The sequence below is a fragment of the Colossoma macropomum genome, unplaced genomic scaffold, assembly GCF_904425465.1.
Source record: "Colossoma macropomum unplaced genomic scaffold, Colossoma_macropomum, whole genome shotgun sequence".
NCBI classification, from domain to species: domain Eukaryota; kingdom Metazoa; phylum Chordata; class Actinopteri; order Characiformes; family Serrasalmidae; genus Colossoma; species Colossoma macropomum.
Window position 1 is genome coordinate 9,907,778 of NW_023494805.1, and position 27,151 is coordinate 9,934,928.

General features: G+C 39.0%; 1 protein-coding gene across 5 annotated transcripts in view; it reads left to right on the forward strand.

Annotated features, from left to right (window-relative positions):
• Positions 1-27,151, forward strand: part of LOC118826481 (zinc finger protein 521) — a 201,829-nt gene that overhangs the window by 24,842 nt on the left and 149,836 nt on the right. For all 5 annotated transcript variants that reach the window (XM_036597466.1, XM_036597467.1, XM_036597465.1 and 2 more), the window contains one exon: positions 6,540-6,731. Coding sequence is in view for 3 of the 5 variants with exons in the window: in XM_036597465.1 (XP_036453358.1) it covers positions 6,540-6,731 (192 nt within the window). In the remaining 2 variants the exon portion in view is untranslated. The remainder of the gene's footprint in view (positions 1-6,539; positions 6,732-27,151) is intronic.

The following is a 27,151-nucleotide window of genomic DNA, read 5'->3' on the forward strand; positions in this document are numbered from 1 at the left end:
TTCAAAAATAGCCAATGGAAAGGGGTAGATGAGCTAATGAGCTAACACTAGAGCGATCTGTTACAACATTGCATGGTGATAAGGACTCTTCATCTTTAACATCAACAAAACTTTATTCTGCCGGTTTCCTCCCAAATCCCAAATGGGTTATGGCTTATTAACCATGCAATTAAAAAAATAAAACATCCTCAGAAAAGGCAAGTTTGATAAAACATTACATCCCGCCTACATTATCTAAACTTAATGGCCTGATCTTTGTATTTTTATCTTTTCCTACTCCTTGAACCTCCTTCTCCAATACTAAAGGAAAGCTGATAGAGAGAAGCATGAGTGCTGATTGTCAGTCAGCTTGAGCAGAGTGCCATTGATCCCCTGTCCATTCTTTGGGGGATTCAGACAGGAGGATGTCTAGATCTAATGGATTAATGGGTCTAAACCTGGGCGTAGAGCAACCTGGTATTGACATTGAACTCTAATCCCATGCATCACCATGACCTTGCTCCAGCGAGTACCCACACTGCTCATCCGAACAGCACAAGAAGAGAGTTTGTGTTAGGAACCAGGCACACAACAGCTAAAGGAAACAAGTAAAGTAACTTTTGGGACTGTTAATACATAGATTAAGTAGCAGAGTTTATGATGAGTGAATAAATTTACAATACTAGGCTAGAAGTCAAGAGTTTTGCTATACTATTCAAACGTGTACTTAATTATGTATTTGATAACACAGCGAGTTACACAGCGAAGTGCATTTACATTTGATATTACATTTACGGCATTTGGCAGACACTCTTATCCAGAGCGACTTACAGTTTGATCATTTTACACAGGTAGGCGAAAGTGTTTGGAGTCTTGCCCAAGGACTCTTATTGGTACAGTTTAGGGCACTTAACTAGGCAAGGATTGAACCCCAGTCTACAGCATAGAAGGCAGAGGTGTTACCCACTATACCAACCACTACGTGTCTTTGGATATAGTGGATGGATATGCAGTCCATATTGACAGTTTCAGCTCTGCATATTTGATTTTTAGTTTGTTTTTATACCAACAAATGTTTGATATTTTTTTCTGTGTGCACTGTGTGCATAATTATAACCTTTCTTTAAATTGAAATCAAAATAAAGTATCTCCTCTTCTATTAACAAACAAATGTAGTTGCGATTGAAAGTTTAGAATCTGCATTAATGATTAAGGAATAATGAATCTGAAATTACACCATGCTTTTGTTATCATAACTTTGACTTTCAAGGGTTAATTTGGCCCTCAGATGATTGCATAATAATACTGACCTGGTTCCTTCATGCACAGTGTAATGTAAATGTTTTTGCACGCTCTGCAGGCTTCTGTTAATGCAACTACCTATAAGGCCCAGTGATTACAGATACCCAAAGAAAAGACTAATGTGTGTGAACATTTTAGATACCCTTTATTGAACCAAGCAAGCAGTTGCACTTTGAACAAGCTAGCTCTCTCCCATTACATGCCTGACAGTCTAGAAAAAGACACGACGTGCTGTGGTCACGTCCACTGAGATTTGATGGAGTTCGGGTGTCCATGCTTGACGTGACTGGCCCCTGTCCCAAGCTTTCTTCAGCTGAGTCGGCCAAGCATCTGCCAGGAGCAGGCTGGGATTTGCGTCCTCTCCTACCACCTCCTGCTTGGTTCTGCCGGGTCCCAACAGGGACCAGTTCGCTGATATTTTTAGAGGGTATGTTCCACAAGCCTCTGTCGCCATGAGAGAAGGACAATGGAGGGTGTTGGGTTACATCGATACTTGGCGTGGAGGCTCAGGGAGCTGGGAGAGGAAAGAATCCTGGGTGGCCTTGATGAGTTCTGGAACGGCGCTCCTTAAGGAATTTCACACCCATGTGAAACGCCCCCTCCTTACGAAATAAGGCACAAACAGCAGGGTTTATACATCCACTTCTCTCCCAGATCCTAATGTGGGTGTTGTGTTCGATGGGACACTTTAGTTAAATTCATCTCTGAAGTAGATACTTGTCCTACATGAGTGCATGATATGTGGTTGTTGGAACAAAACCTTATATCTCCAACTTTCTTTTACATAATATGAAAGTGTGAGCTGCCCTTTACATTGTGTTAACATTTCATGATTAATGGACCAATACAAATTAGGGATGCACCAACATTTTGGCAGTTTTTAACCAAAAGCCTGAAATTTTTGGTGACTAGAGTACAAATAGCACCCACTACTGGAGAAACGTCAGACTGCTAGGCAATAGTTCCAAAGCCATGTCCAGTATTTCATATTATTTAGCAAACTGTTTGAAATTAAATTAGTCCTCTAATTAGTTCTCTCAGTTCTCTTTCCCTACATGGTTGTTGTTACCTTCTAAGCATAATCAGCATTGTTATGTTAATTCAAAAGCACAAATGAAACAGCAAATTATTTAGAAGAGAATCCTTTCTTTCGGTTTTTCTAGTTTCAGTTTCAGCTAAATGTGATCTTGAGTTTTGGCGTAGCTCAAGAATTGTTTATTTTGTTAATTCAGTATTCACCGTTCAGTAAATCCTGAAGTTCAGACGAAAAACTTGGGCCTGAAACTCTAACTTCTTCCCTTTATTGTTTGCCTGAGGGTTACAACGTTTGGGTGGCTCATGTAATAGAGCTAGGTTTTATTAATTCTGAGATGCCAGCTCCTCCTACTTATGTACATTTAATGACCCTGATTGTTGTTCAGTCTTCTGGGCTTCGAGGAGAAGCTTGTAACTATAAGGACTAGGATATCGATGCTATCTGAAGAAAACCTCCATCTCCATTTTTCTTGTTTTTCAGTTTTCGACATAATTTGAAAATGCTTGTGGCCCTTTACGTTGTTTGTAAATGTCGTGATGAATGAACCAAAAGAAACAGCCCAAAATCACCTGGAAAAAAGTCTGGTTCTATTGACTTACATTATAAATAAAGTATGTTTTTTCCTTCTCCTGTAAAATTACCATTTTAGAGATACCAGGTTTTGTTCCAACAGCAGTGATATGCAAGTTCAGCCATTAGAGACTTTGGGATACCCTATGTCTTAAGGTTAAACAGTGTAGTAGAAGAGGAATCTAGCTGGGTAATGTATCTAGTATGGGTTTTAATTCTCCATACATACATACATTCTACACCTACATCTAGGCAGTTAACTGCTAAATGATATGCTCTGCAGGTCCATCCTGCACTGTGCCCTGAGGGTGCATTTACACTGTTTGTAACTTGGGAGACAAAACATTACCAGTACCCTTTTTTCTGACAGTGCAGCATGATGTTTGGAATAATGATGGTCCAGAATGTTAGCTGTACCCATATTAAGCAGGTGACATCTCTGTGACATTGGTCATGTTTAATTGAAATAGTAACCTACAAATGACATTTTGCTAGTATGGACCACCTCATTCAACATAAGATTGTAGTATGATAATAGACAGTATGACTGTAGAAGAGGGCCTGGAGGAGCTGAGGCGGTAATTTTGACAACAGAAGCATAATTTCTAGACAGTTAACAAGGTTTGTATGAAAACATGTAAAGATGGTTGTTATTGTTTCTTTAATGTAGGTCTATATCCCCTAGAATAAAGTTTATGAAGCATAGTTCTGGTTAGACTGTCATATATTATTCATAAGAGTGTTGGAGTTTTGCTAAGACGTCTTCAAGAAGATGTTTTGACGGATGAGACTTTGGACTCACGTACAGTAACTACCATTTGTTTTATGACTGTCAAATCCATTTCGAGACAAGGTTGATCTAAGAATTGGCCTAGAAGGCTCGTTCCATATTACGAATTAGATGGCCACTGCAGAGCAACAAGATTGATAGCCAGCGCTGATGCGGACCTGGTTTGCCTTTGAAAGACAACACTGCAGATAGGAGAATATTGATGTGTGCGACCCGTGGCTGCCTGCAAGCAAGGCTGAATTATTCAGGGAAGTGTGTCACATTGAGAACGTAACACACACCAATCTTGGCTTCGTGTGCTTTGTCTTGCTTTGTCTTCTGTTCCGTTGAATTGGCTGACTCCATGTACAATGCATGAGCTTTGAGTTCAGCTTGAACATATTTTATGTTCTTCAGTGAGTAAGGAGGGAGTCTGTGATTGTCTGCCTTCATGTTTTCATGCTCATAATGGACAAAATGAGGTGTAATGTGGAATTACTTAGATAATTGCAACAGTTTTGGGCAAATTTGGGGAATCATGACTTGTTACTCAGTGCCACAAAGGTTCTCTGTGTGGTGAATCACAGCTTGAAAAGGTTTGAAATTTTGCTGAAAATTCTCAGAATGACTTCAATTTTTCTTCCTAGGCATATTTTAAACAAGCAGATTATCAGTATCCAACATCGTTACACTTTGTTTTAAGGTGGCATATGTTTACATTGTCTATGTAGGTTCACAGCTGCCCTTTTAAAGAGCTTCACACCAAAGTGCTGGCCTTTTTCTCTGGTATCAGTGTTGCACAGTTGGTTATGTGCTGGTGTGAGCTATTTTTTCCCTCCAGTTCTGGGCTAAAAGCCATGTAAAGGGTTGAAATGGGTATGGATGTTTCTAGAAAGATGAAGTTCAAGAACGATATAGTAATATAAGGAAAGGAATAAAGGAATAAGGACTATTATAAAACAAATGGTTTAGCGAAAAACCAAATGTACACATTTTTCTCCTTATTCAAAATGTAATACATCAGCCAAGACTTGTTCAGTGTCTAAAGTTTGCTCCTTTAGTTTTGCACTGGAGCTACGAAGCTAGACCTGTGCCCTGTGGTAGTTACCTGAGTTACCATGGTAACGGCCTCCAGTTTTTAAAACGTGGTTATTCATTTATTGATTGATTTCATGCAAACCGTAGCAAGACACTAGCATTCCCACATGTGAACACAACTGAATTTTTAAACATGTTTAAGTGCAAGAGGGACGTGATGTCCTGCATTAATACCACTTTTATTGTGGTTGGCTGTTGAGCTGCACTGGTTGAACACGCTTGGGGCAGGGGCACTGCATGCTGTTGTGGTAGGCAGATAGCTGGACAAAACAGCTTAGGGTTTTGAGAACAAACATGGTCATGTCTCAGCTCTTGTACAACTGGACGTCCTCTGACAAATAGGCTTCAGGCTAAACGCCCTCAGACAAAACAGCCTCAGACAGTAAAGTTTGTGTCGTATTCACAATGCAGTTCATTTTTACTAGGTCAGTTACACTTTTGTGTCCAAATTAAAAATGTAAATATTCTAAAACCACTAGGTTTACTGAAATCTGCCATGATTACCTTATTTTATTTGTTAAAGATTAAGCTTGAACTTACTTGCTATCAGTGTGTTTGCTTCCTGTCTCAAAATTAGAAGAAAAAATGTGCAGAAATAAAAAAAGTAAAAAAATAAATAAATAAAAGAAGTTCCAGTTTAACCTTTTACTGTTTAAGAGGATTACCAGCAGGGAGCTGGTCGTGGCTAATGTAATGTTAGCTAACAATGTATAGAAGCTTGTACTCCACTAATAGAAGCTTATGCTCTACTAATTAGCAAACAGCACAACAAAATCATCTCACTCTTGCCTCAAACTGTTTTTGGTGTTTAACCCTCACCTGTACGTCAAATTTGTTGTTTCTATATCTGTTTCTCTATCTTTGCATTAAAACAGCACAAAAATACGGTCCAGACATTTCCTGAATCTATAGAGTCACCCTTTCTTATCATCTTATCACGAGATCATACGTGACTCACATCTGGAGTTATGAGCCAATGAAGAGGGGCTGGGATACACGTCATCTGCCTCTTACCATGTGTAATTGGTGGATTTGTCTGTTTGTCTGCATTTTGTGTGAAACTGACCAATAGACACTCAGGAAATCACTTAGGACTGACCCATCATGCCAGAAACCCTTAATTCATTAAAACATGTGGTTATCATGTTATATGCAAACACCTTTAAAGGAGAATTTAAGAAGATATGCAAAACTTATGAAAAGGCTTAATTTCCAATAGATTCGCTGATGTGTTTTTGACACTGTATGACACACTGTTTTCTATAATAATGGACAAAAACACATCCAGTAGCTAAAAGCAGTAGTAGCGGTTGTCTGTTCTTTTGTCCACTGTGTAATTTTTGTGTGATTCTTCATCAGATTATAATTTTAAAGGCTAATTTATCAAGCAAATGCTTATGGGCTCTCCAGTGGCATTAGGGGTGGGATTAAACCCAAACAACGCCCGACTAGTGTGAAATCAAAGGGATCTGTTTGAGGAAGAAGGAAAGAAAAGTTATGAAAATCTATACGACCCATCTTTAAAATATTACAAAGCCAGTAAAGTGAGTATTCATTCGTTCTGGTTTGTATAACGTCTGCATATGTTCGCAGATATGCATACGCAGAGGTACAAGTTTTACAGTTTAGCTTTAGCTTTAGCCTGAGGTGCAGGTCAGGTGCACTCTCAGTAAACTTTCTACAATTACATGCATCCATGGCTCTTTGCAAAGAACTCTCGCAGCTGTGAGTTCTCAGCGGGGGCAGTACCCAGCAGTGACCACCGCATGCCGTTTTCTGCCACAGATCCCGAGTGTGTCCCCGAGAGGGTGTCTGAGGATGCGGAGGACGGGCGTCTGAGGAGGAGGAGGTGCTCTCCTGAGGAAGGGGACGAGGCGGAGGAGGAGGACGAGGAGCACAGCTGCCGCGCCTGCCGGCAGGTGTTCGACTCACTGAGCGATCTTACCCAACACAAGATTAATCAATGCCAGCTGACAGGTAAACAACGCTCATTCTGCCGCGCTTAGCACAGCCTAGCTTAGCACCTAGCGCCACACCAGTCCCGTCACCACCGTCCCTCCCTGTCGCTCCCTCATATCTGTCCTGTGTCCTTTTGAATTTTCTTGTTTTGGTAGTGAGATAAACAGGCAAGTGATATTTTGGAGCTCTGAAGACTGAGATATTCCCATAATTCAAGTTTTTATTAGTTTTTAATGATTCTGATGGTCTGTCCTCAGGTTACTGAGACACACCTGACATCACGCCATACATCACAATAATCTTCACTTCCATCTCTCTCTCTTAGAAAAGTAGTTTCACTGTTTAATCTGTAAAGTTTGCATGACTCTTCAATTAGGTCCACTTAGAACTAAGAGATAATTACTGTTTCTTTCTTTCTTTCTGTCTTTCATTCTTTCTTTCTTTCTTTCTTTCTTTTTGGTTTAATTTGTTTTTAATGGTTCGGATGATATTCAGGTCTCTGAAACACACCTGATGTTACATGATACATCATAATTATGTTCTAATTATGTTCAGTTTCTGTCTTTCTCTAATAGACATGCAGTTACATCTAGTTGTTTAATCCATAAAATTTAGATGACTTTCTTTCTTTCTTCCCTCCTTTTTTTTACTTTTCTCCTCTTTCTACTTTCCTTTCCTTTTAACTTTTGCTTTCTTTTTCCTTTTTCTTCTTTGTTCCTTACTTGCCTTTTTTCTTTCTCTTTTCCTCCTCCTTTTTTCTTTTCTTTCTTCCTTATTTCTTTGTTCCTCTTTCTTCCTTACTTTTCTTCTTTTAGTCTTTGTACTTTCTTTTTTATCCTTTTTCTACTTCTTGTCTTTCTTTCATTTCTTTCTTTCTTTCTTTCTTTCTTTCTTTCTTCCTTTCTTTCTTTCTTTCTTTCTTTTTCTTTCTTTCTTTCTTTCTTTCTTTCTTTCTTTCTTTTCCTATTTCTTTCTTTCTTTCTTTCTTTTCCCCTCCTCCCTTTGTTCTTTTCTTTCCTGCTTTCTTTTTCCATTTCTTACTTTACATCTTACTTTCCTTCTTTCTTTCTATTTACTTTCTTTTTTCTGTATCTTTTTTCTATTTCTTTCTTTATTTCTATTTCCTCATTTCTTTCTTTCTTTCTTTCTTTCTTTCTTTCTTTTTCCTCTTTCTTCCTTGCTTACTTTCATTTTTCTCCCTATTTCTTTCTTTCTTTTTCCTTTTTCTTCCTTACTTTTTAATTTTCTCCGTTTCTTCGTTACTATCATTCTTTCTTTCTTTTTGCTTTCTTTTTTCTTTATCTTTTTTCTTCTTCCACACTTTCTTTCTTTCTTTCTTTCTTTCTTTCTTTCTTTCAGACGTAGTCACAGTAACCTTGTTCTCTGGTGGTGTAGGTTGAAGTGTCTGTACTGCTGCATTAGGTAGATCACAGTCATATGAGGTCTCATTTGTCAGCTCCTACAATCTTCTGGAGCTCAGCTAATATCGGCGAGTCTGTGAGGGTCACTGGCAGATGGATGTCATTGCTTGTCTGATGTATGAACATGACTAAAAATACACTGACAGCGATGGCTTGGGAAACTAATGATATCAGCTAAAGGCTTTTCTAGCCTGCTTCTGCTGGACTGGGTGCCCTGTTTGTTCTAGACTCCAGTCTGTGTCAGTGATCTAGATTAGTTTACTGTTGTGATGAAACAAACACTCAACAGACTCTTAGTAACATGTCAAAAACATATGAGGGTTAGGATTAGGATTTGGGTTGAGGTTAAGGTTCTGCAGGTACTGCTACTTCACTGATACATTATTGATGTGTTACTGATTATCTGTTAAGAGTGTATTAATCATCTACAAAGGACCACTCAAATAAACATTTATAAAATGCAGAAATTGGGACCACATCTACCTGGATTAGCATTGCAGAGAAATCTAAAAGAGAAATATTAATTTCTTTATTCTTACAAATGCAGTAATAGGAATAAAATGAAGGCATTTTAGCACAGTAACCCAGCATCACCTAAACATTCTGCTCTTCCAGAGTACAATAAATACATGATTGATATATCAGTCAAATCTACCCAATTATGGTAATTTTTTAAAGCAATTATCTGCTGAAACCAATACGATTCTGATTCCTTTGTCTGTCTGTAATGAAGATAAGTTGGTTGATTAGTTTTACAGTATAAGAGTTCATATTTTACTCAAAACGTTCAAAAGTCTGAGTAAAAAAATACATATAATGGATTAGTCTTTGCAGAAATAACAAAAGAATGACTATTCTTGGAGGAAACGTAATCGGTTTGAAACCTTAAACGGTTTGAAACACACTGAGAAATGATCGCATCTTGCCAAAAGGAACATTGAAAACGGTTAGGTAAATATTTTCTATGAGATGTAGAGAGGGCTCTGGGAGTGATTTGGTCCGGTGGGCACAGATCCCTGTAGAACTGCTTTACTTTACACTTGACAGTAAGTCTTTGTGTGCCTTTTCATCTTAAATGTGTAAGTGTCTCTGAGAAAGAGAGAGAGAGAGAGAGAGAGAGATGGTTTGAGTGTTCCTCTTGTATCTAGCCACAAATTATAAGGCACGAATGATTTGGATTGGTCTCGTGTGTCTAGACGAACAGTAAGATCTTCCATATGAGTATTACAGAGATTTTCCGTTTACTGAGAGCCGCTGTATTTGTGAGGGAATAGACTTTATGAACATGTTTCATGTCTATTAGTGGGTGTTTGGGAGTGTGATGTGTGTGTGTGTGTGTGTGTGTGTGTGTGTGTCAGAGGCAGAGGGAATGAGCGATGCGTGCGATAAGGCATATTATTTTATTCATTTGAGAAAGACAGGCAATCAACTCAGGAACACTAGCAGGCAGGGCTGTAGTGAATAATTCAGCTAAGACCTAATGCTATTCAAACGCTCTCTGAGTACGTTCACTATGAATGTATTTGTCACACGTTGCTCCCCAAATTAGTGCTGCGCCTCACTTCTACTGGCTCGTGCATCTTGCTCTCCTATTTCTTACGACAGTCTCTCCTCGGATATGAGCTGCATGCAGAACTGCTGGAGAGGGCTGTGCCACAAATGTCTTCTTAGTGTTTTGCATTTTGGTCTATATTACCATGGTTGGTTTAGCTCTTAAAGGGGAATTCCACCAAATTTTGAAAAATTTGCTAAATTAGTCTTTGAGATGTAAACAGTCATTCACAGTAGTTTGATACGAAAAGATTAATTGTGAAGAAATTTACTGACTCTGATTTCTTTCCATTGATGTTGATAGGAACCAGTGTTCACTGTCAACAGTGCAATAAAGACATTTTGTTTATTATCCAAAATGACCAGTTAACCTCAGTGTGTCTTCTAAATTTTTGTATGTAATGTTGATGGTTGTAAAATAGTGATAAATCAGAAAAAATAACATTTTCAACACCTGACATATACTTCTTCACCATGGATGTTTTTTTTATGCTTTTTAGACCAAAGCCTTATTGTAAAATATTGCAAAACAATGTTTCAGGCATCAGTGAATGCATCCATAATTATTTTGAGGAGTAACTTTCTGTGAGGGAGCTTTTAGAGACGTTAAATGCTTTGGACATCTGGTTCCCATCACAACCACTGTAAAAAAATCTGATGTATTTCACATCAGACTACTCTGAATGTCTGTTTGTATTAATTACATTATGCAGAAATTTTGAAAAATTGATGAAATTCCCCTTTAACCCTTAGAAGTCAGTGCCAAGGCTAACAAAAGCATGTTGTAAACATTTTTAAAGGTAACTGATTGAAACAAGAGGAAAAATTCTGTTGTAATTGCAGATTCTATACATTTCGTTTGATACCACATTTATGTTTGTACATAGAAGAAGAGATATTTTGTCATGATTATGAAAAGTTATTGCAGTCTAAAATCCTTTATTTTCTGCTTTTTTCATGTTTTTCTATAGAAATAAACAGAAAAAAATGTTTAAATACATCGATACTGAATGTAAATTTGATATAAATGTAATTTGTGAAGTTGTAAAAACTGTGTGATGGAATTTATAACAAACTGAGAATAACTCTGCACGTCTGAGTGTTAAACTTCGTTTGACAGTTTCGTTTTGAATTCTGGAGTCATATTTCAGTTCATATTATAGTTTCTTTTTTTGTGTATTTCATTTTTCTCAGTTGTGATCCCCTGCCCCAAAGGCTCCTTTGTGCTGCCTTCCTGCCATTAGCCCGACCCCTCATTAACGTCAATCTCTTAGACAAATAACTCCTAATTGAACAATACTTGAAAAGCGGTTTGAATTAGACCCCCCGTGGAAGCCAAATAAAAGAAGGTAATTGCCTTTTCGGAATTGTGCGGAGCTCGCCACCTCCGGAACAAAAGAGACAGGTACAGTTAAACCAGGTCTTTCCGGAAAATGGACACAAACAGATCCTTCATTGAAAGTGTTTTGCACTCGGGGGCCCCAAAGCTGATTTTGAATGGTAATGTGTTGAAGAACTGTGTTATTCACTGTTTCTTTTAGTGGTCGGAAGTAGGGCTGCACGATATGGCCAGAATACTAACATTTAGTGATGTTGTGATTGCAGTGCACCTTGCAATGTGGTTAACACTTTAAGGCCTGACAGTCTTTGGTTAAGTTCCCTTAAACTTGTTTAAATCTGCCGCCAGAGGAGTTATGAAAAGTGGATCAGCATATGGAGCCTTCTGTGTGGTATGCTGTAAAAAGTGGCTCATCAAATCTACTTAAAAATTACTTCATGTAGTAACAAGCAATTGAACTAGTTTTATTCAACTCGAAATATTACTTTGATTAAAAGAATCGTTCATTCAAAAGTATTTATTTAGGTTGAATAAAACTAGTTAATTTACTTGTTACCACATGAAGTAATTTTTTTTTGAAGTAGATCTGATGAGCCCCTTTTGACAGTGTACTATGTTTTTATCACTGTTTAAAAACGTAATATCGGTTGCGTTTTATTAGTCTGACTAAATAAAAAAGGGCCATTTCTGCCATATAATCTACTCTCCTTCATAGGAATGTAAGTAACGTATCGTTTGCCTTTAATCGGCTGATTAAACAGAACAATAGCAGTGTTAACTAGAGGTCTTGAAAAAAACCTGGGAGAACACTGTGGTGGGCAGTGGTGGAGCTTATTTGAATATATGGCTATACACATAGTAACTCACAGCATTTGTTTACTTAATCAGGTATTTTAATTACGCATTAAGCATTGGATAAACAAAGGCTTCTTTTAATGAATGATGGTTTAGAATGTGGAGATGACCGTAGAGAGCGATGCTTCACACCAGTGACACTGTGTATTATGTTTATGATGATGTGAAATATTAATTCTTATTGACATTTGTTCAAACTGAGTAAAACAGTAAATTGATATTGTTTAAATGGGGCAAAATATACTTGAGTGGCCATCAGTATACTTGGGAGGACTGCCAAAGTATAGCCTATGTGTGGGAGTCACTGAATAATAAGGGCTTGCTAATCCGAATTGCACTCAAATTAAGCTTGCTCGCTCTGAAAAAATCCAAGTATATAGGACGCCTGTGCATCTTTAATGCAGTGATAGAAAAATGTTAGAACACAGAAAGCTCTGATTCCACTCCATTTTACTCTGGCCCAGGGGTCGGCAACCCAAATGTTAAGAAGAGCCATTTTGTCTTTTCAACGAAAACCAAACCAGCTTGGCAGCCACAACATTTATTGTCCATTTTACCATCTTGGCTGTAAATATGTCTCAGTATGTGCTAATGTGCTAGTATAGACTAAAAAATATAATATAAACGAAAACACAGACTTACCTCTGCTTTAAGCTTTAGCTCAGTGAAAGCCACTTCTTTCGTATCTCTGGCAGGAAACTATTTCAGCAAAAGTAGAACAGTTTCTTGTAAAATGTCTCTCAACGTTAGACTTTTTACGAGACTGAAGCTGCTTCTCGTTCGGCAGCTTCTTTTTCAAGTTTTCCTGTTCCACCTTAAATGGTGCCTGAGGTGCCAGAATGTAACTGCTGGACCATTTAAGGTAGAACAGGACAATTCAAACAAGAAGCTGGTGAACAAGAAGCTGACTTCAACTTCGCAACTTTTAGTGTTTGACAGTTTCTCGTTGCAGATTAAATGTATCAGTAAACCAGCTGGAGTCCATTCGTCTTCAAATGATCAATGTTCGTCTTAAATCGTTCTCTTTACCTTTTTATTAGCTACTAGATAGGTGAGACTGTTGTCTGCGTTGTTATGGTAACCAGGAGTCTGTGCACCAACCTTCAGGGTCAAAGGTTGGTGAATTAGCAGATATAGGCTACATTAACCCCAGTGTTTAAGACAGTTTATTGTTAAACTGTGTTGAACGATCAGCAGAGCTTTATTTTACTGCAAAGGAGGATTATTTTATTTTTACCTAAAAATCTAATTCTGCTGTGGAGCCACAACAGGACAGTAAAAGACTGCGTGTCGTAACCCTGGCCGCAGATTTAAACTAGTTTAATGGATCTTCCCCAAAGTCTGGATGGATGACCAGCAAGATGTTCGGTTTGATAGGGTTAAAGATTAGCCTGTAATATTCTGACCAAAAAAGTCAATATATGTTTCCAAAACACCACATAAACGATATCTAATAACACATTGTGTAGCCCACGTTAGCATGAAATAGTGGGCTAATGTCCATTACAGCAAGAAAGTGGTAGAAAATGAAACACAATGAAAGGAGAAGAAAGAGATAACGTGACAAAGAGTGGACACGAACAGGTCCTTCATTAAGTATTTTGCGGTCAATGTCTTGGACAGATTTTGAGTGTTATTAGCATTCACCGTTTCTTTTAGTGGTTGGAAAAGAAGGGAAAGTGAAGTGCCTGGGCACATCTGCATTACAGCAGGAAAGGAGGAGAGAACGAAACACAAAGAAAGGAAAAAGAGAGAGATGTAACATGTCACCCCGATCAATGGCTGCCTTTGTCTCCCCCCAGTCTGGGAGAGGTTTAACACCTTTCTGTGCACTTAAGGCGCGACCACTGGCCCGCGCTGAGGGAATCCGGCGGTATGGATCGGCCCGTGTCCCTAATGCGATCGGTGCTATTGATCGCACTAATGCTGGACTGCAGAAGGAGCCGGAGGAAGAGAGAGGAAGAAAGTGAGGAGAGAGAGATAGAGAAAGAGAGTGGAGAGAGAGAAAGAGAAAGTGAATAGAGAGAAATCAAGAGAGAGAAAGAAAGCTAGGGAGAGAGAGTGCTTGCTGCAGGAATGTGTCTCTAGGGAGCAGGCCATCTTCGACTAGGGCAGGGCTGGAGGAATGTTTGCAGCACCCCCTCCTCGCTCTCCTCTTTCTTGTATCGACCCCCTCTGCACATTGCCTTCGACGGGGACTCTCCAGATGCTTGGGCAGGGCTGCAGGAATGCCTCCCCTGAGACAAAGTCTACTGCACACATGGCGAGGGGTGGGTGGAATGCGCCCCCGGAGAGCTGGAGGAGGCAGAGCCGAGGTATGTTTACCCCTGAAAGCCCCCCCGCACTCTCTGGGGCAGGGCCCACTCTGCTCTGGCTCTGGCTCTGGCTCCAGCGCGGCTGTGGATCAGGTTTCTGCGGGCCGGGCGCTGCATCCTGCTGTCCACCCCGGGCTCCGGTTGCCTTAGGGAGCTGGGAGAAAGTGGAGTGCTCAGTCTGCTCTTAAGAGCCTGTTATCAGCCCTCAGCCATACAGCTGATCAAGGTCAGAGTGAGTACAGGTTACTCACCTGCATCTTGGTGTAGTGTTTCTAGGATGGACAATAATACGTTGCATAGCTAAAAACAGCATTTGTCTGTAATTTTATCTGTTTTTTAGATAATGGTGTGACGTACAGTGGCAGAAATCATGCAAGAAAATTTGTTTGAGATTACATAACATTCGTTTGCGATGATAAAAGGCTGATGTATACTTCTATGAAGATGCATGCAAGTGACACAGACGCTAGCAGAAGCCATGATGTGCTCACCTCTGTAGTCTCAACTACCCAGTGTACGTATCTGCAGAGCTGTGCATCACACCGTTGTTAGTCTGGATGCATTTGGGGCGAGGCAAGACCCGAACAAGAATTAGGCAAAATCAAATAGTGTAAGTTGAAGACTGCTAGAAAAGGTGTGACGTTTATATGGCGCATTTTCAAAATATTACCAAAAAAAAACCTGTTCTACAGGCCCCCTAGTGGCCATTCTGCTGTAGGAAGGGAAATTGGCTAAGATATTTTTAATGAATATAATCAGATAATATTAATTTTGCCCTGTAAATCTGCTTTCAAATTAACAAGGACATTGCATGTAAAAGGTTGTGATCTGTTGAGCTGCTAGCGAGCAATGAGGAATGTAAGTGGAGGGATTATAATGGTGAAAACAGTTCACACCTCTCAACAAATACAGCCCTGCCAAGATAAAACGGACAACTTAAGCTTGCTGGTATTGATAAATCATAGATTACTACAATAAAAAATAGGATTTAAATACAGTAAAAACACTTTTGTAAATGTTTATTTGATTGCAACTGCTTGACTTCCTCAAATATTGGCAGAAATTGCATTTATGGGTACAAACAATGAGGAGAAAAAAATAGGACAAAAGACAGGAAATATGTAAGAAGGCAGGAAAAATGCATGACCTCATTTTCTCTACATGTTGGCAGACACCGATTTAAATGTCTGGGCACCGCTTACACTTTTAATCACGTTAGAGGGAGGCAAATGTATCATTAGGAGTCTTGCCCAAGGACCCTTAGTGGTATAGCGAGGGGTGGTTGCCCAGACAGGGAATTGTACCCTAGTCTACCATGAGGAAAGCAGTGGCATTACCATTATGGCAGACATGGAAGTATAATTTGGCATTAGGCATGCAGTTTTCTGCAATGTTAATTGACAGTTATGAGCTTTCTGTACTTGTTTGCTACTTTAAGTCTCACAGCTCCAAAGCAAAACTAAAGAAGCAAATTTTAGACACCAACTATGTCTGACTGATCGATGATATTCAAAGTTAGGGAAAGATTTCTTTATTTGCTAAAATATTCCTTTTGCCTGTCTCTGCACTTTAGCTTATGGCACAAACCAGCATGTTTATTGATACTGTTCTTGGCCATTGCTGAGCACATACCAGTCCAGAGAACAGAAGCTCCCCACGCACAAGACACAGAGCACCTTTCCTCCACAACGAAAGCCAACAAGCATGTCTCTTAATTGTTGCTATCTTTTAACATCTGGAAAAACAGATAAGATGACTGAGCGCTCCTCAGCAAAGTTACTAAACCAGTACAAGTGCTGATTAGCTTTGTGGTGAGACCTACTGCTGAGACTCAAGTTTCAGTCCGGCTGCACAATGTTCTGGGCCGGTGGGTCCAGAGGAAGCAAATGGCCGTGTTTATGTTGGGAGGGAACGATGGCAAGTTCTTACTTACTCATAGTAATGTGACATCCTGTGGTCACTAGGCCAAGTCAAGCACCTAGTGTTGTATCTCTGTGGAGGAACTGGCCAGCAGTGCCTGGCCAGTGGTTGAAAAAGACATGAGAGTAGCCTCTAAATACTGTCTGCTAATATCCAGGCTGATACCAGTGTAATACAATGGTGATTTCTGCTATAATATTGAGCTGACTACTCACTACTACATTGTAAGCATTGCAAGAAAAGCCTAAACTAAAATTAGGGTTTCAAAATTTCAAATTTCATAATTCAAAAAGGCAGTAATTGGAATACTGCTTTGCAACCAGCCAATAAACTCACAGAATAAGACGTGATTTAACGTAACGTAAGCTCAAACCTTCATACTGTGGCCTTTTTTAAAACATTGCGCTGCTTTACTAGAAAATGTTAACCTACCTCATCTAGAAGATGAAAAATATTTATATCCTACATTTCGTCAAGCAAGTAGTTGGTTTTAGTGTTGCTCCAAAAGTGTTTTGTTGCCATCTTGCGGCAACGCTGCTTGCTTATTTCCGGTACTGCCGTCTGTTTCCGCACATGCGCAGACTGAGAGACCTGAAAGAAATCTGAGTAAGAGTTTACATGCACTGAGAAACATGATCACTAAGCTAAAATGCAGCTCTCTTTATCAGATTTTTTTAATCGCATTACTAGTCCTTTAATAAAGCATAAATTTGGAAGAGTTGGAATTCCCCTTTAACAAAGAAGACATAGCTAAATGACTGGCCATTTCAGTGAAATATTTTTAGATGTTTTTGTCAAAAAGAAAGGCTATTAAGAGAAATACATCCTGTGTCTTAGTCACTTGATGAAATGTCCTTCCTCCATCCTTTGGCTGCTTGCCCTATGGAGATTCTTTCTTCTCTTGTTTCCCCGAAGCTGCTCCTTTCCTCCTGTCCTTCTGTGGAAGACCTTCCCCTTGTGAGGACTCTTGTGAGATGGCCTTTTTAATAAGTGCCTTTCCCTGTTCTCATCACGGCACTGAGAGAATACGCTAAGCGTGCCTCATCCAGATGGCCGAAGATAAAGGAATCGACGGAGGTCGCAAGTGGAGAGTGGAAGAGTTAAGGAGTGCTTTGTTACAAAATGCTAACACTGCTAATAAACACAGATTGCATAGTCACATTTAGGTAAGATAGGCTAGGCCAGCAAAAACACCTCATTTTCGGTATGTGCATGATGTGATATTCTGGACTAATACATTTTGTTTTTAGCCTGCTTTTTTAATGAAAGTGCGTTTACATGCACTTAAAAATCCGATCATTATTGGATTTTGGCAGTTACCTGATTATTTGAGTGGTCAGCATACTCTGATTTTTTAGATCTAATTAAGGCCTAGAAATCCAATTAAGAAATTTGTTAAAGGGAGCTGAATTTTAGCTCGGCATTTGAGGTTTTCAGCGCATGTATACCCTTACTCTGATTTCTTTCGTTTTTCTCAGTCTGCGCAAATAGACACTGTCCTGGAAATAGCAAGCAGCATATTACACAGCACCCACGAGATGGCAACAAAACACTTACGGATTATTGGATTATTAAGTGCTTGTAAACACTTTTATAGTGTATTAAATACTGATGATGATCCTGTTTGATTGACTTCCCTGACCACTTACTGTAAAATTCTGCAGTAAAATCACTTTATTTTTGATCTGTTAGTCATTTGTTAGTTGTGTACCTTCTCAACTTTCATCTTTAGTGCTTTCATTCATCAATCAGTGTTATCCCTGGTTAATCTTACTGTAGGCTGCAATGGTTCGTGGGTTATCAGTGCTAATTTCAGTGTTAGATTGTTCATGAGGAGACATGCTGATCTAATTTGTCCAGAAATGAAAAGGCTTTTTCAAACGTTAGCATGTTAGAAAAGCAGCGTTACTAGCATGCAAATGTGTTAGCGTGTCACAGAAGCAGTGTTACTAGCATGCTAGCGTTTGAACATTGGAACCCTTCCATTAATTCGCAATTCCTCCACGTTTCAGGCTGGGTGTCATGATGCTCTGATGTGATGAGATAGGCACAAGATAACAAGGCTTTGAAAGGAGGCAGCGGGGTCAGGGGAGAATAGCACTTTCTGAGCTGTCGCCCCGTTTGAAAAGAAGCCTCATGGTAGACTGAGCTTTCTGAATTGGTCTCGAGTCTGTCTTGAGTGCCTTGTGTGTGTGTGTGTGTGTTGGTGCATGCTTGTGTGCTGCGATATGCATGTGTTTGTGGTATCGAGTCACGGCGTGTTTCTCCGTGCACCGTTCAGGAGGGCAGTGGTGTATGACGTTATTTGTGCGTTTGGACATTGTGATCATTGTGTACGGTGCCGTTGTGCTCCTCCTCAAGTCGACTTATGCGAGTGCGTGCGCCTCCTCATCGCCTGTGTGCAGTAGGGCTTCCTGCGTCTCCTCTGCGATGCCAGGAACATTAGCAGGAGTGTCATTAGGCATTCAAAGCAGCTGCAGTCTCGTGAGACGCGCCTCTTTGCCTCTCCCCGGAGCTTCGCACCGCACATTATGCACTGGATCAACTATTTATTGGGCTTTGTCAGGAGCTCAGCCACAATGAGAGGAAAAGAGAGGAGCTTGCTGCTCAGAAGCTGGGTGCCAGCGTTTCCTCTGTGTGTCCTTCGGGGATGGCACAATCCCACATTTTATTTTCCAAGACTGATACCGGTACTGAAACCTTGATCAACACTTAATAACAATATTGGATTGTTCCTTCATACAGTGTCAGGATAAGATGTTATGCAGGTACATTTTTGTTTATCAAGGTATAAACAATGTAAAGGTACCCTGAAATATACAATAATGGTGATATACAAGGTACCCTGAAATATACAATAAAGGCCCAACTGTATGCCTAAAATACATTTTTCCCAGTGGGAAAGGTTTTTTTAAATAGTAAAATGAAATTAAAAGGCTGGAGTCAGGGAGGGCAGGGTGTGTGGAGTCAGTGCAGCTTAAAAAATTTAAGCGCAATGGATTATAGTAAAATTATGTCCCCTAACTAAAGGTTTGAAGACACACAGTAAGGTCCAAAAGTTTGGGACTGCATTAAAAATCTATTATAAAAATAATTTGAATCTGGAAATTTAAAACCTTAGAGTTGCCTGAACACGAGCTTCAAGTGAAGGAATAAAACTAAAAAAATAGACTTTTTTTGTTCAATTTGATGAATTTGCTTCAGTTTGAAGAGTGACCTAGAAATAGTGCAGAATTTCAAATTTTTCTTCTTCATTTTAATTTGATCTGCTCATCAGAGGCTTTTGTGCAAATTTACGGGGTAGCTTGCATGCACGTTGTCATTAAAGCAAAAGGAGGACATATTAAATACTAAAAATTCTGAAATGTAAACATGAAAGGATTCTACTTTTCACTTAGATTCTACTTTTCACTCAAAAAAAATCTATAATTTGTAATGAAAAAAATGTATTAAATTAGAAAAGAAAGCAAAATAGAAGCATTTTCATAAGTGCTCTCAAAGGTTTGGACCTCTCTATACCCTTGAGGGTACCGCTGCATTGACAGTTCAATACCTTTTTTCATGAGCATGTATATCCAGTCCAGTATTTTCTGATTAGGGATGAGTTTGAATTTTTACATTTTTAATAAAAGGCAAATTGATATTTTTGATAAGCAAATTAGCTGTTGTACACACTCACATATTCTTATATACCTTGAGATGTCTGAACTGTCTGCTCCAGCAGAGGGCAGAAAAAAGGCTCTGTCTGACTTTTTGGTCAGAGATTCTAATCTGTTTTGTCCAAAGAAGGAAACAGAAAGACTACTGCAGCCAGCTAAAGGCTTCCACATACTAGACAAAATCTGCAGTATAATACAAAGCACAGATATAGCACATAGACAGCTCTGCATAGACATTAAGGTTAATGTCATTTTACGCTATACTTGAATAGCTTTAATGAAATAAAGCTTTGGACATTTAGCATATATATCACTCAGCTAACTGCCCTGCACCTGAACCAACTCACGAGTGGGGCATCTGAATACGAATGGGGGTTTTGGGTGGACGGTGCAATGCGTCCACACTACATGGAGCATTAATTTCACTTTTTTTGCCGCTTGCCGCTGTAGAAGCGTGGACAAATTGCTTGATTAGTTGATAGGGCATTGCTTGTAACTATCTCTTCACATACTCCCTGCTATAAGGTACAAGGTGGCTTGTAACGTTTGCTGAGGTAAGACAGACACTTAGTATTTGTCTGTTTATTTCACAGACTTTAGACTGACTGCCTTTCTCTCTGTAAATTTTAAGCACCATGTCACCTACTGTGGCCCTTTATGATCTCATTCTGGATTTAATTTAAATGCAGTAATACAGAAATGCTGAGTGGTGGCTCTCATCAACGCTCCCATCACCTTTATTAAAAACAATGGTGTCGAATATTTGGGCTCTGCATGTCGTCTGCCTGCCCTTTTATTATTTTCTAATATTTTCAGAATAATGCCTTACAGATTTGAAGATAACCTCTGACTAAAATGCCCAGCTTTGGCTCTGATAATGAGTATCAGATTGTCCACTGTCCTTTAATGCATGTTTTCACATTCATAACACGGACTAGTACTGCGCTATATAGTCTATACTGCTATACTGACATTGATGTCGCTCAACAATGTTGATGCTCATCTTCAGCAGTATTGATAGATATTAATAACCTAGTTCACTGCAATGCATGTCATTTGCTGGTGCTTCTGATTATTTCTAAAAACAATTCAACATACATAACTAATTCACCAATAAGTTTCTTTTTTAGCAGTATGTTTTCTGTCTGGTTGAAGTTTACAGTGCTGAATAATTTAAAGGAAAGAACAAAATGGGCTACATCTGGTTTGTAAGACATCATTTTAGAATAGAGTAGCAGCATTCAGGAAGAATGGGATCATTAATTGTATTAATGTTGACATAAATGTCATCTGATATGGTGATATATATGGAAAATATCATGATATTGTATTTTATCAGTGCTGGTTAGCACTAACACAGACATGCACCTCCTGAAAGCACTGATAACTGATGCCAGTACATTTCCTGCTTGACCCTCATTAACATGTTCACTCGTTGACTATTTCACAATCATTCTCTCTCAAACATGAAGAGAGAAAGCTGGAAAAGGCTTTCAGTTCTGCTAGCATTTATACAAACAACTGTAGCTGATTTCTCTGAAGACCGTGTGAAAGGAGAGGTGGTTTAACCCTTAGAAGCAAGACTTTTGTTTCGTTATTTTGCCATACTATTGAATATTATTTAATACTGTTAAAGTGAATTAGGCAATGAGTTATACCTACATTAAGTGTACGTTCTGCACTGACAGGTTTGAGTCAGTTATGATGTGAATTAATAACAAAAAAAACAGGACAAATTTATATATAAAGTATTTCTTCGACTTTTTTTTTTTACCTTATATAAAACAAACAGTAACTTTTTATCAAATTCAAATTATAAAAAAATATCTCCTCTTCCACCTATAAGTGTGATATGGATTGGATGTTGAGAATCTGCATTGTCTTCAATTTTCAGTGAGCTACAAATGAGAAATTATTAATTTTGAATTACATGATGTTTGTTGAATTATGTGATGATCACTGGCAGCACCTGCAACTACACCTTTGTGTCTCAGTATGCCTTTACTGTAATTTCTGTAGCTCTGATTCAGCTGTAATCATGTGCAAGTTTGTGTTTGTCATACTCTGCTTTAGGTCTGTCTTGATCATGAAATTTCAGATGGCAATAATTTTGTTTTCAGAATAAGTAAAAGCTTAAATGGGCTAAATTGGCTAACTACACTCTTTAAAAAGGGTTCTTTTATTGCTGCGATGTCAAGCTTATTACACTAGAAGAACCCTTTTTGGTGCTATATAGAACACTTCTTGAAATTGTTCTATATAGAACCATTTACAGCACATTCTCCATCAGTACACTCTTAAAAAGATGGTTCTTCAAGGATTCGTTAGTAAAGAAAATGGTTCTATATAGAACCATGAACACTCAAAGAACCCTTTGCATGGTTAAAAGGTTCTTTACATAGTGAAAGCATTCTTCAGATTGATGGAGAATGTGTTGTAGGGTTCTATATAGCACCAATAAGGGTTCTCTGAAAAGGGTTCTATATAGCACCAATAGGGGTTCTTCTGTTGTTATGATGTCAAGCTTGGTGCTATATAGAACCCTTTTCAAAAAGGTTCTATACAGAACCATCTAAAGGTTCTATACAGAACCATCTACAGCACATTCTCCATCAATCTGAAGAACCACATCTAAAAGACAATCTGAAGAACGCTTTCATGATGCAAAGAACCCTTTAACCATGCAAAGCGTTCTTTGAGTGTTTATGGTTCTATATAGAACCGTTTTCTTTACTAAAGAAACCTTGAAGAACCATCTTTTTTAAGTGTGTCGCTATCTTTCTTCACTCATAATTGTGAGCAAAAAACACTTCCACTAGCATACATGCTAACAGCATTAGCATCAGATTTCCTGTCCCTGCCCCTCCGGGGCCCCGATGACAGCCACGAGAGCTGGTGGGAGGGCGGGGCCTGAACCCTGAACACTGTCTTCAGCGTCCTTCCTGAGCCCGGGGTAGCACAGGGTGTGCTACATTTGTACCGAAACCTGGGAGAATGCGGGGCCGGAGCGGCGGGGTTCGGGTCTCGTGTCCCGCCTTCGTGCCTCTCGGTAGCTTTACTTGACTCTACATATGATTCTGTGTAACTGCAGACTTTTGTTTGACTAAAAATAGCTAGGAAGCAAGATCAGGTAATTTGGCCACCTTAGGCTCATACTTAAATAGTTGCATACGATGAAGGAAAGACATTAAATCGTTAATCATAATTTTGTAGGACAATTTAACTGGCAATTTTAATCTATATGACTATCGTCAGCTAAGATGTCATGATCGTGACAGCCCTAGTTTTCTTTTTTTTTACTTTTCTTTTATTTACATCAGCCCAATAAATGAAAACACACCAGTTCCCATACTGTAAACATATGATTGTGAAATCTAACGACTGTGTGAAATTGCAGTCAGCTTAATTGCCATCAGGCGATTATGTAATAATTGCAACTAGTCTACTCTGTCTTGTCATCTGCTTTGCATATCTAGTGGTTTACAAAAGCAAGGCAGTCTCAGTCTCTTCCCTGCCGTCTACACATTGGTGATGACCCTTTCCTCGGTCATTTGCTTGCTGGTTGTTTTCGAGCTTTGCCACTGTCTCCTGGTTGCCTGGGCCAGGGCAGAAGAATGGAGCATTAAATGTTAATAGGGCTGTGTCTGGCTGGAGCACAATCACCGAGCCACTAAAGCTCATCCTCCTGTCCTGGCTCGCTGCTGTGGAAGTGCAAAACAGCTGAATAAAAGAGGAGCATTCTGTCAGAGCCCACATTCACATGCTCCGGGGCAGTGTCACAGCACCCTGACACTGATAGACCAGAGAAACAGACAAACTGAGACAATTTCACAACTACAGAGCTGTAATATACACAGTGCTGGAGGGTGGGTGACACAGGGAATAAGCTGGAAAAGGAGCAACATGGGTTATCCTATTATTGTTTACTTATTGTGGTATTTGAATAAGGCATGTGTAGGCTGGGATAAACACAAAGAATTAAATTGTGTGTTCATCTGGGTGTCAACTAAGTATGTGTGAGGTAATAACATGATGATAATGTTTAAGACTTAACTCATTTAATTTCAAATCGTTTAACTAAGCACTTACACTGAAATTCTGAGCTTCCATTTTTAAAGAGCTGTTTAGTCCTTGTGTGCTGTTGATGTGTTTGTTACTCAGTGGTCTGGTGGACCTACTGCATTATTTTTTTTTTTTAAAAGCCAAAACAATTTATGTAAAATACCAGATGTTTAAAATATCATAAGTGGCCAGCGTAGAGTTCTTCTTTAGCAGCTGTAGCCAGTCAGCAGCCTGTCTAGGTTGTCCACCCTCACACACACACAAACACACACATATAAACACATAAACACACAGTCACACACACACACACACACACACACACACTGACAGCAGGCCATGTAGGAGGAGAACAGAGTGAAGGGACACAGCACCTCCACACTTTTATTCCCTGCGGGTTTACCCCAACACCATATATAAATGTGTAGGGGGTGTTTACAGTGTGAAGACACTGAAAATGTGTTATTTTATATGTTCTTCACAGAAAATGAGCAAAGGCCAAGGAATCTGAGGTTGAACTAATAATAAAAAGCATACATTTTTCTTTTGGTAACCATTGAAAATGGGTCCCACAGACCTGAACACCACACAAGGGATAACTATTTTTGTTAACAAGTAACCAGAGAGTCTCACTAAATTACACACAAATCTTAAAAGGTTCTAGTTACACTGAGTAGGAAAGTAAACCAGAACAGTAGCAGGTAGTCATATGGTGTAAAAAGGCAATACAAAGACGTTTATTGAGTAAGAGTCTTATATAGTTGAAATGAGTTTGATTCTGGGCTATTGCAGTATCAGTCCTTCCAAAATGTTGCAATCGCAAATTCACATAAATTCAAGAGACTCTCGCAATATTTGCAAGAGCTTGCAATTTTGCAATCACAGCATTGTTTCTACGTTAAATGTGTAAAATGTTGAAGTGCTTTCACAATTACTGTAAGTGTGCTTCATTTGTGCTACTTGCTAAACAGCCATAAAAGCAGAGATCATCATATTTGCCAGTAAATATTTCAGTTAAAGATGAACTTAATTTGATTTTCTGCACACTGTTTGGAAGATTTTGCACTGTATTGTGTTTATTATTGTAAAGAACATTAGATGATAAGTTCACTTCTAGTTCTGGAGTAGGCCTGTGTGATAGAGTGATGGAATCAGATATCTGAGATGAATGACAAGTAACCTAGTGATAATACTGCAAAGACACTAATTGCCTTGTTGGGAAATGTTATTGGTAGAGAACTAGAGAGGACAAAACTGCTCATCCTGGTAATCGCCCAGGCCTTGTCTAGAGCCGCACAGTGCTACTGGATGTTCTAACAAAATACATGTTTATTTTTCAACACAACCTCTTTTCTTTGAGAATTTAAAACAGTGTTAAATATCTACAGTTTTTTTGCTAACTTCTAAAACAATAATGAAAAAGGCTTTGAGATAATGGTGGGACTGAAGAATGCGGTGATTCTCTCTATGGTTTTACTGTATCCTTACAATTTAGCTACCCTTTGCTGCTTAACGTGACATTACAGTGAAATTTAGTGGATGTTTGTATTTATCACCTTGTTACTCCACACAATTGACCATTTATGAGATATTTTACTATGTTTTTTTAGCTTAGTATCTAGAATTTATTAGGCCTTTCAACTGTTTTGGTATAGTTCAACTGTCTACCATCATGATACCCAAAATAATTACCTAGCACTTCATATGCAAAAGTTTGGGCACTCAAAGTCAAATGAGATTTTTGTTGATTTTGTAAGTGAATTAAGTTAACACATCCACAGAGAAACACTTTTAATCCACATTTTTACATATTAGAATTTAACATATTGAAAAAATATAACAAAACTCAAAATATGGCACATTTTATTTATTTATTTTTAATGTGTTAAACTCAGCAAGTTAACAGAAATTGTACACTAAAATTTGTACAAAAATGTTATATTTAAGCATTTTCACTGTTTCACTGTAAAATTTATTAAACATTTGACCGGAGCTGTTCAAACATTTGCATATGACTGGATGTAAATATGTTTAATTTTTTATTCATAACAATACAAAATATTGCTGGTTGAGGTATTTGAATATCATTTGTTTGAATAATGTGGACATTTGAATACTAATAACGCACGTCTCTAGTAAGAACCCCATAAAACTTTATATTTCTTTAAAACGAGAAGCTGTTCAGTCACTGTCATCACTTGACTCATCAGCTGAACGGCGAGACTGAGTGAGTGATTCCAGAAACGACAGATGCGTTTAATATTGAGGGGACCCTCTGCTGGTAATTAGTGAATAATGGGCCGAGCGGTCCCCGGGGAGCGGATGTGCGGGAGCCGATAAGGGTGCCTGTAGTTTTGTCCGTACGTGAGGGCAGTGGCAAACATGGCCAGACAAATACAACCTCCATACGCACATACCTGCCCCTGCACCCCTCAAACCGGCCGCCCTTAACAATGTTGTTCACGCCAGACGCGGCGAGTACGGGAGCTGGAGGAAGCAGGAAGCAGGCGGGAGGGGGATAGGTGGGCAGACACGCAGAGACGTCTCAATTCCGGGTCGAGTTCGCTGAAGGGATGCTAGTACCGTGAAACGCAGCTAGCATGCAGGAGAGTGTGCGTGTGGGAGGGAGGGAGTGTATTGAATCTCAGAGCTGAGTCTCTCTCTCTCTCTCTCTCTCTCTCTCTCGTCTTCACTGCATTCAAATTATTTTTCCTTCTGGTATCTGTGACGTGTGACTGCTCACCAGAATGATGATGAGGCTGTTGTGGAGCGCGAGGGCAGGATTAGGGCTGGATCACGGTCAATCGTTTTAACAACTCGTAAGGCAGCACGACCTCAGCCGGCAAGGTTTTTGATACCGCCAAGTGGATTTCTGAGAACAAATTGTACCTACAGGCATTTCTAAAGCTCTGTTTTTTTTTTTTTTGGCAGTTTGTGCAAACTGTTGGCATTGGGGTAGGTGATATGAACTCAGATTTATACCATGGTATTTTCTACTACTCCCCATGATAACGATATCACAGTAACAAAAAAAGTGAATTCATTTATATCAGTAACAATAATAATAACAATAACAAAACATCACAACAATAATGATAAAATTATTATAATCTTCTGTGTTCCCCACAGATTTTAAATACTTTAGGGCTGAGGTGGGAAGCAGTTGGGGTGTGGGTGTTGATACTGACTCTAAAGCATAAATAAATGCTGAAATTTAGAAGAATAACTTTTTTTTTTTTTGAAAGATTGCAGTAGACACTTCCAAATACAGATTTTCAGTCACAAGACTGTACGTTTGTCAGTTATAGATGATATTGTT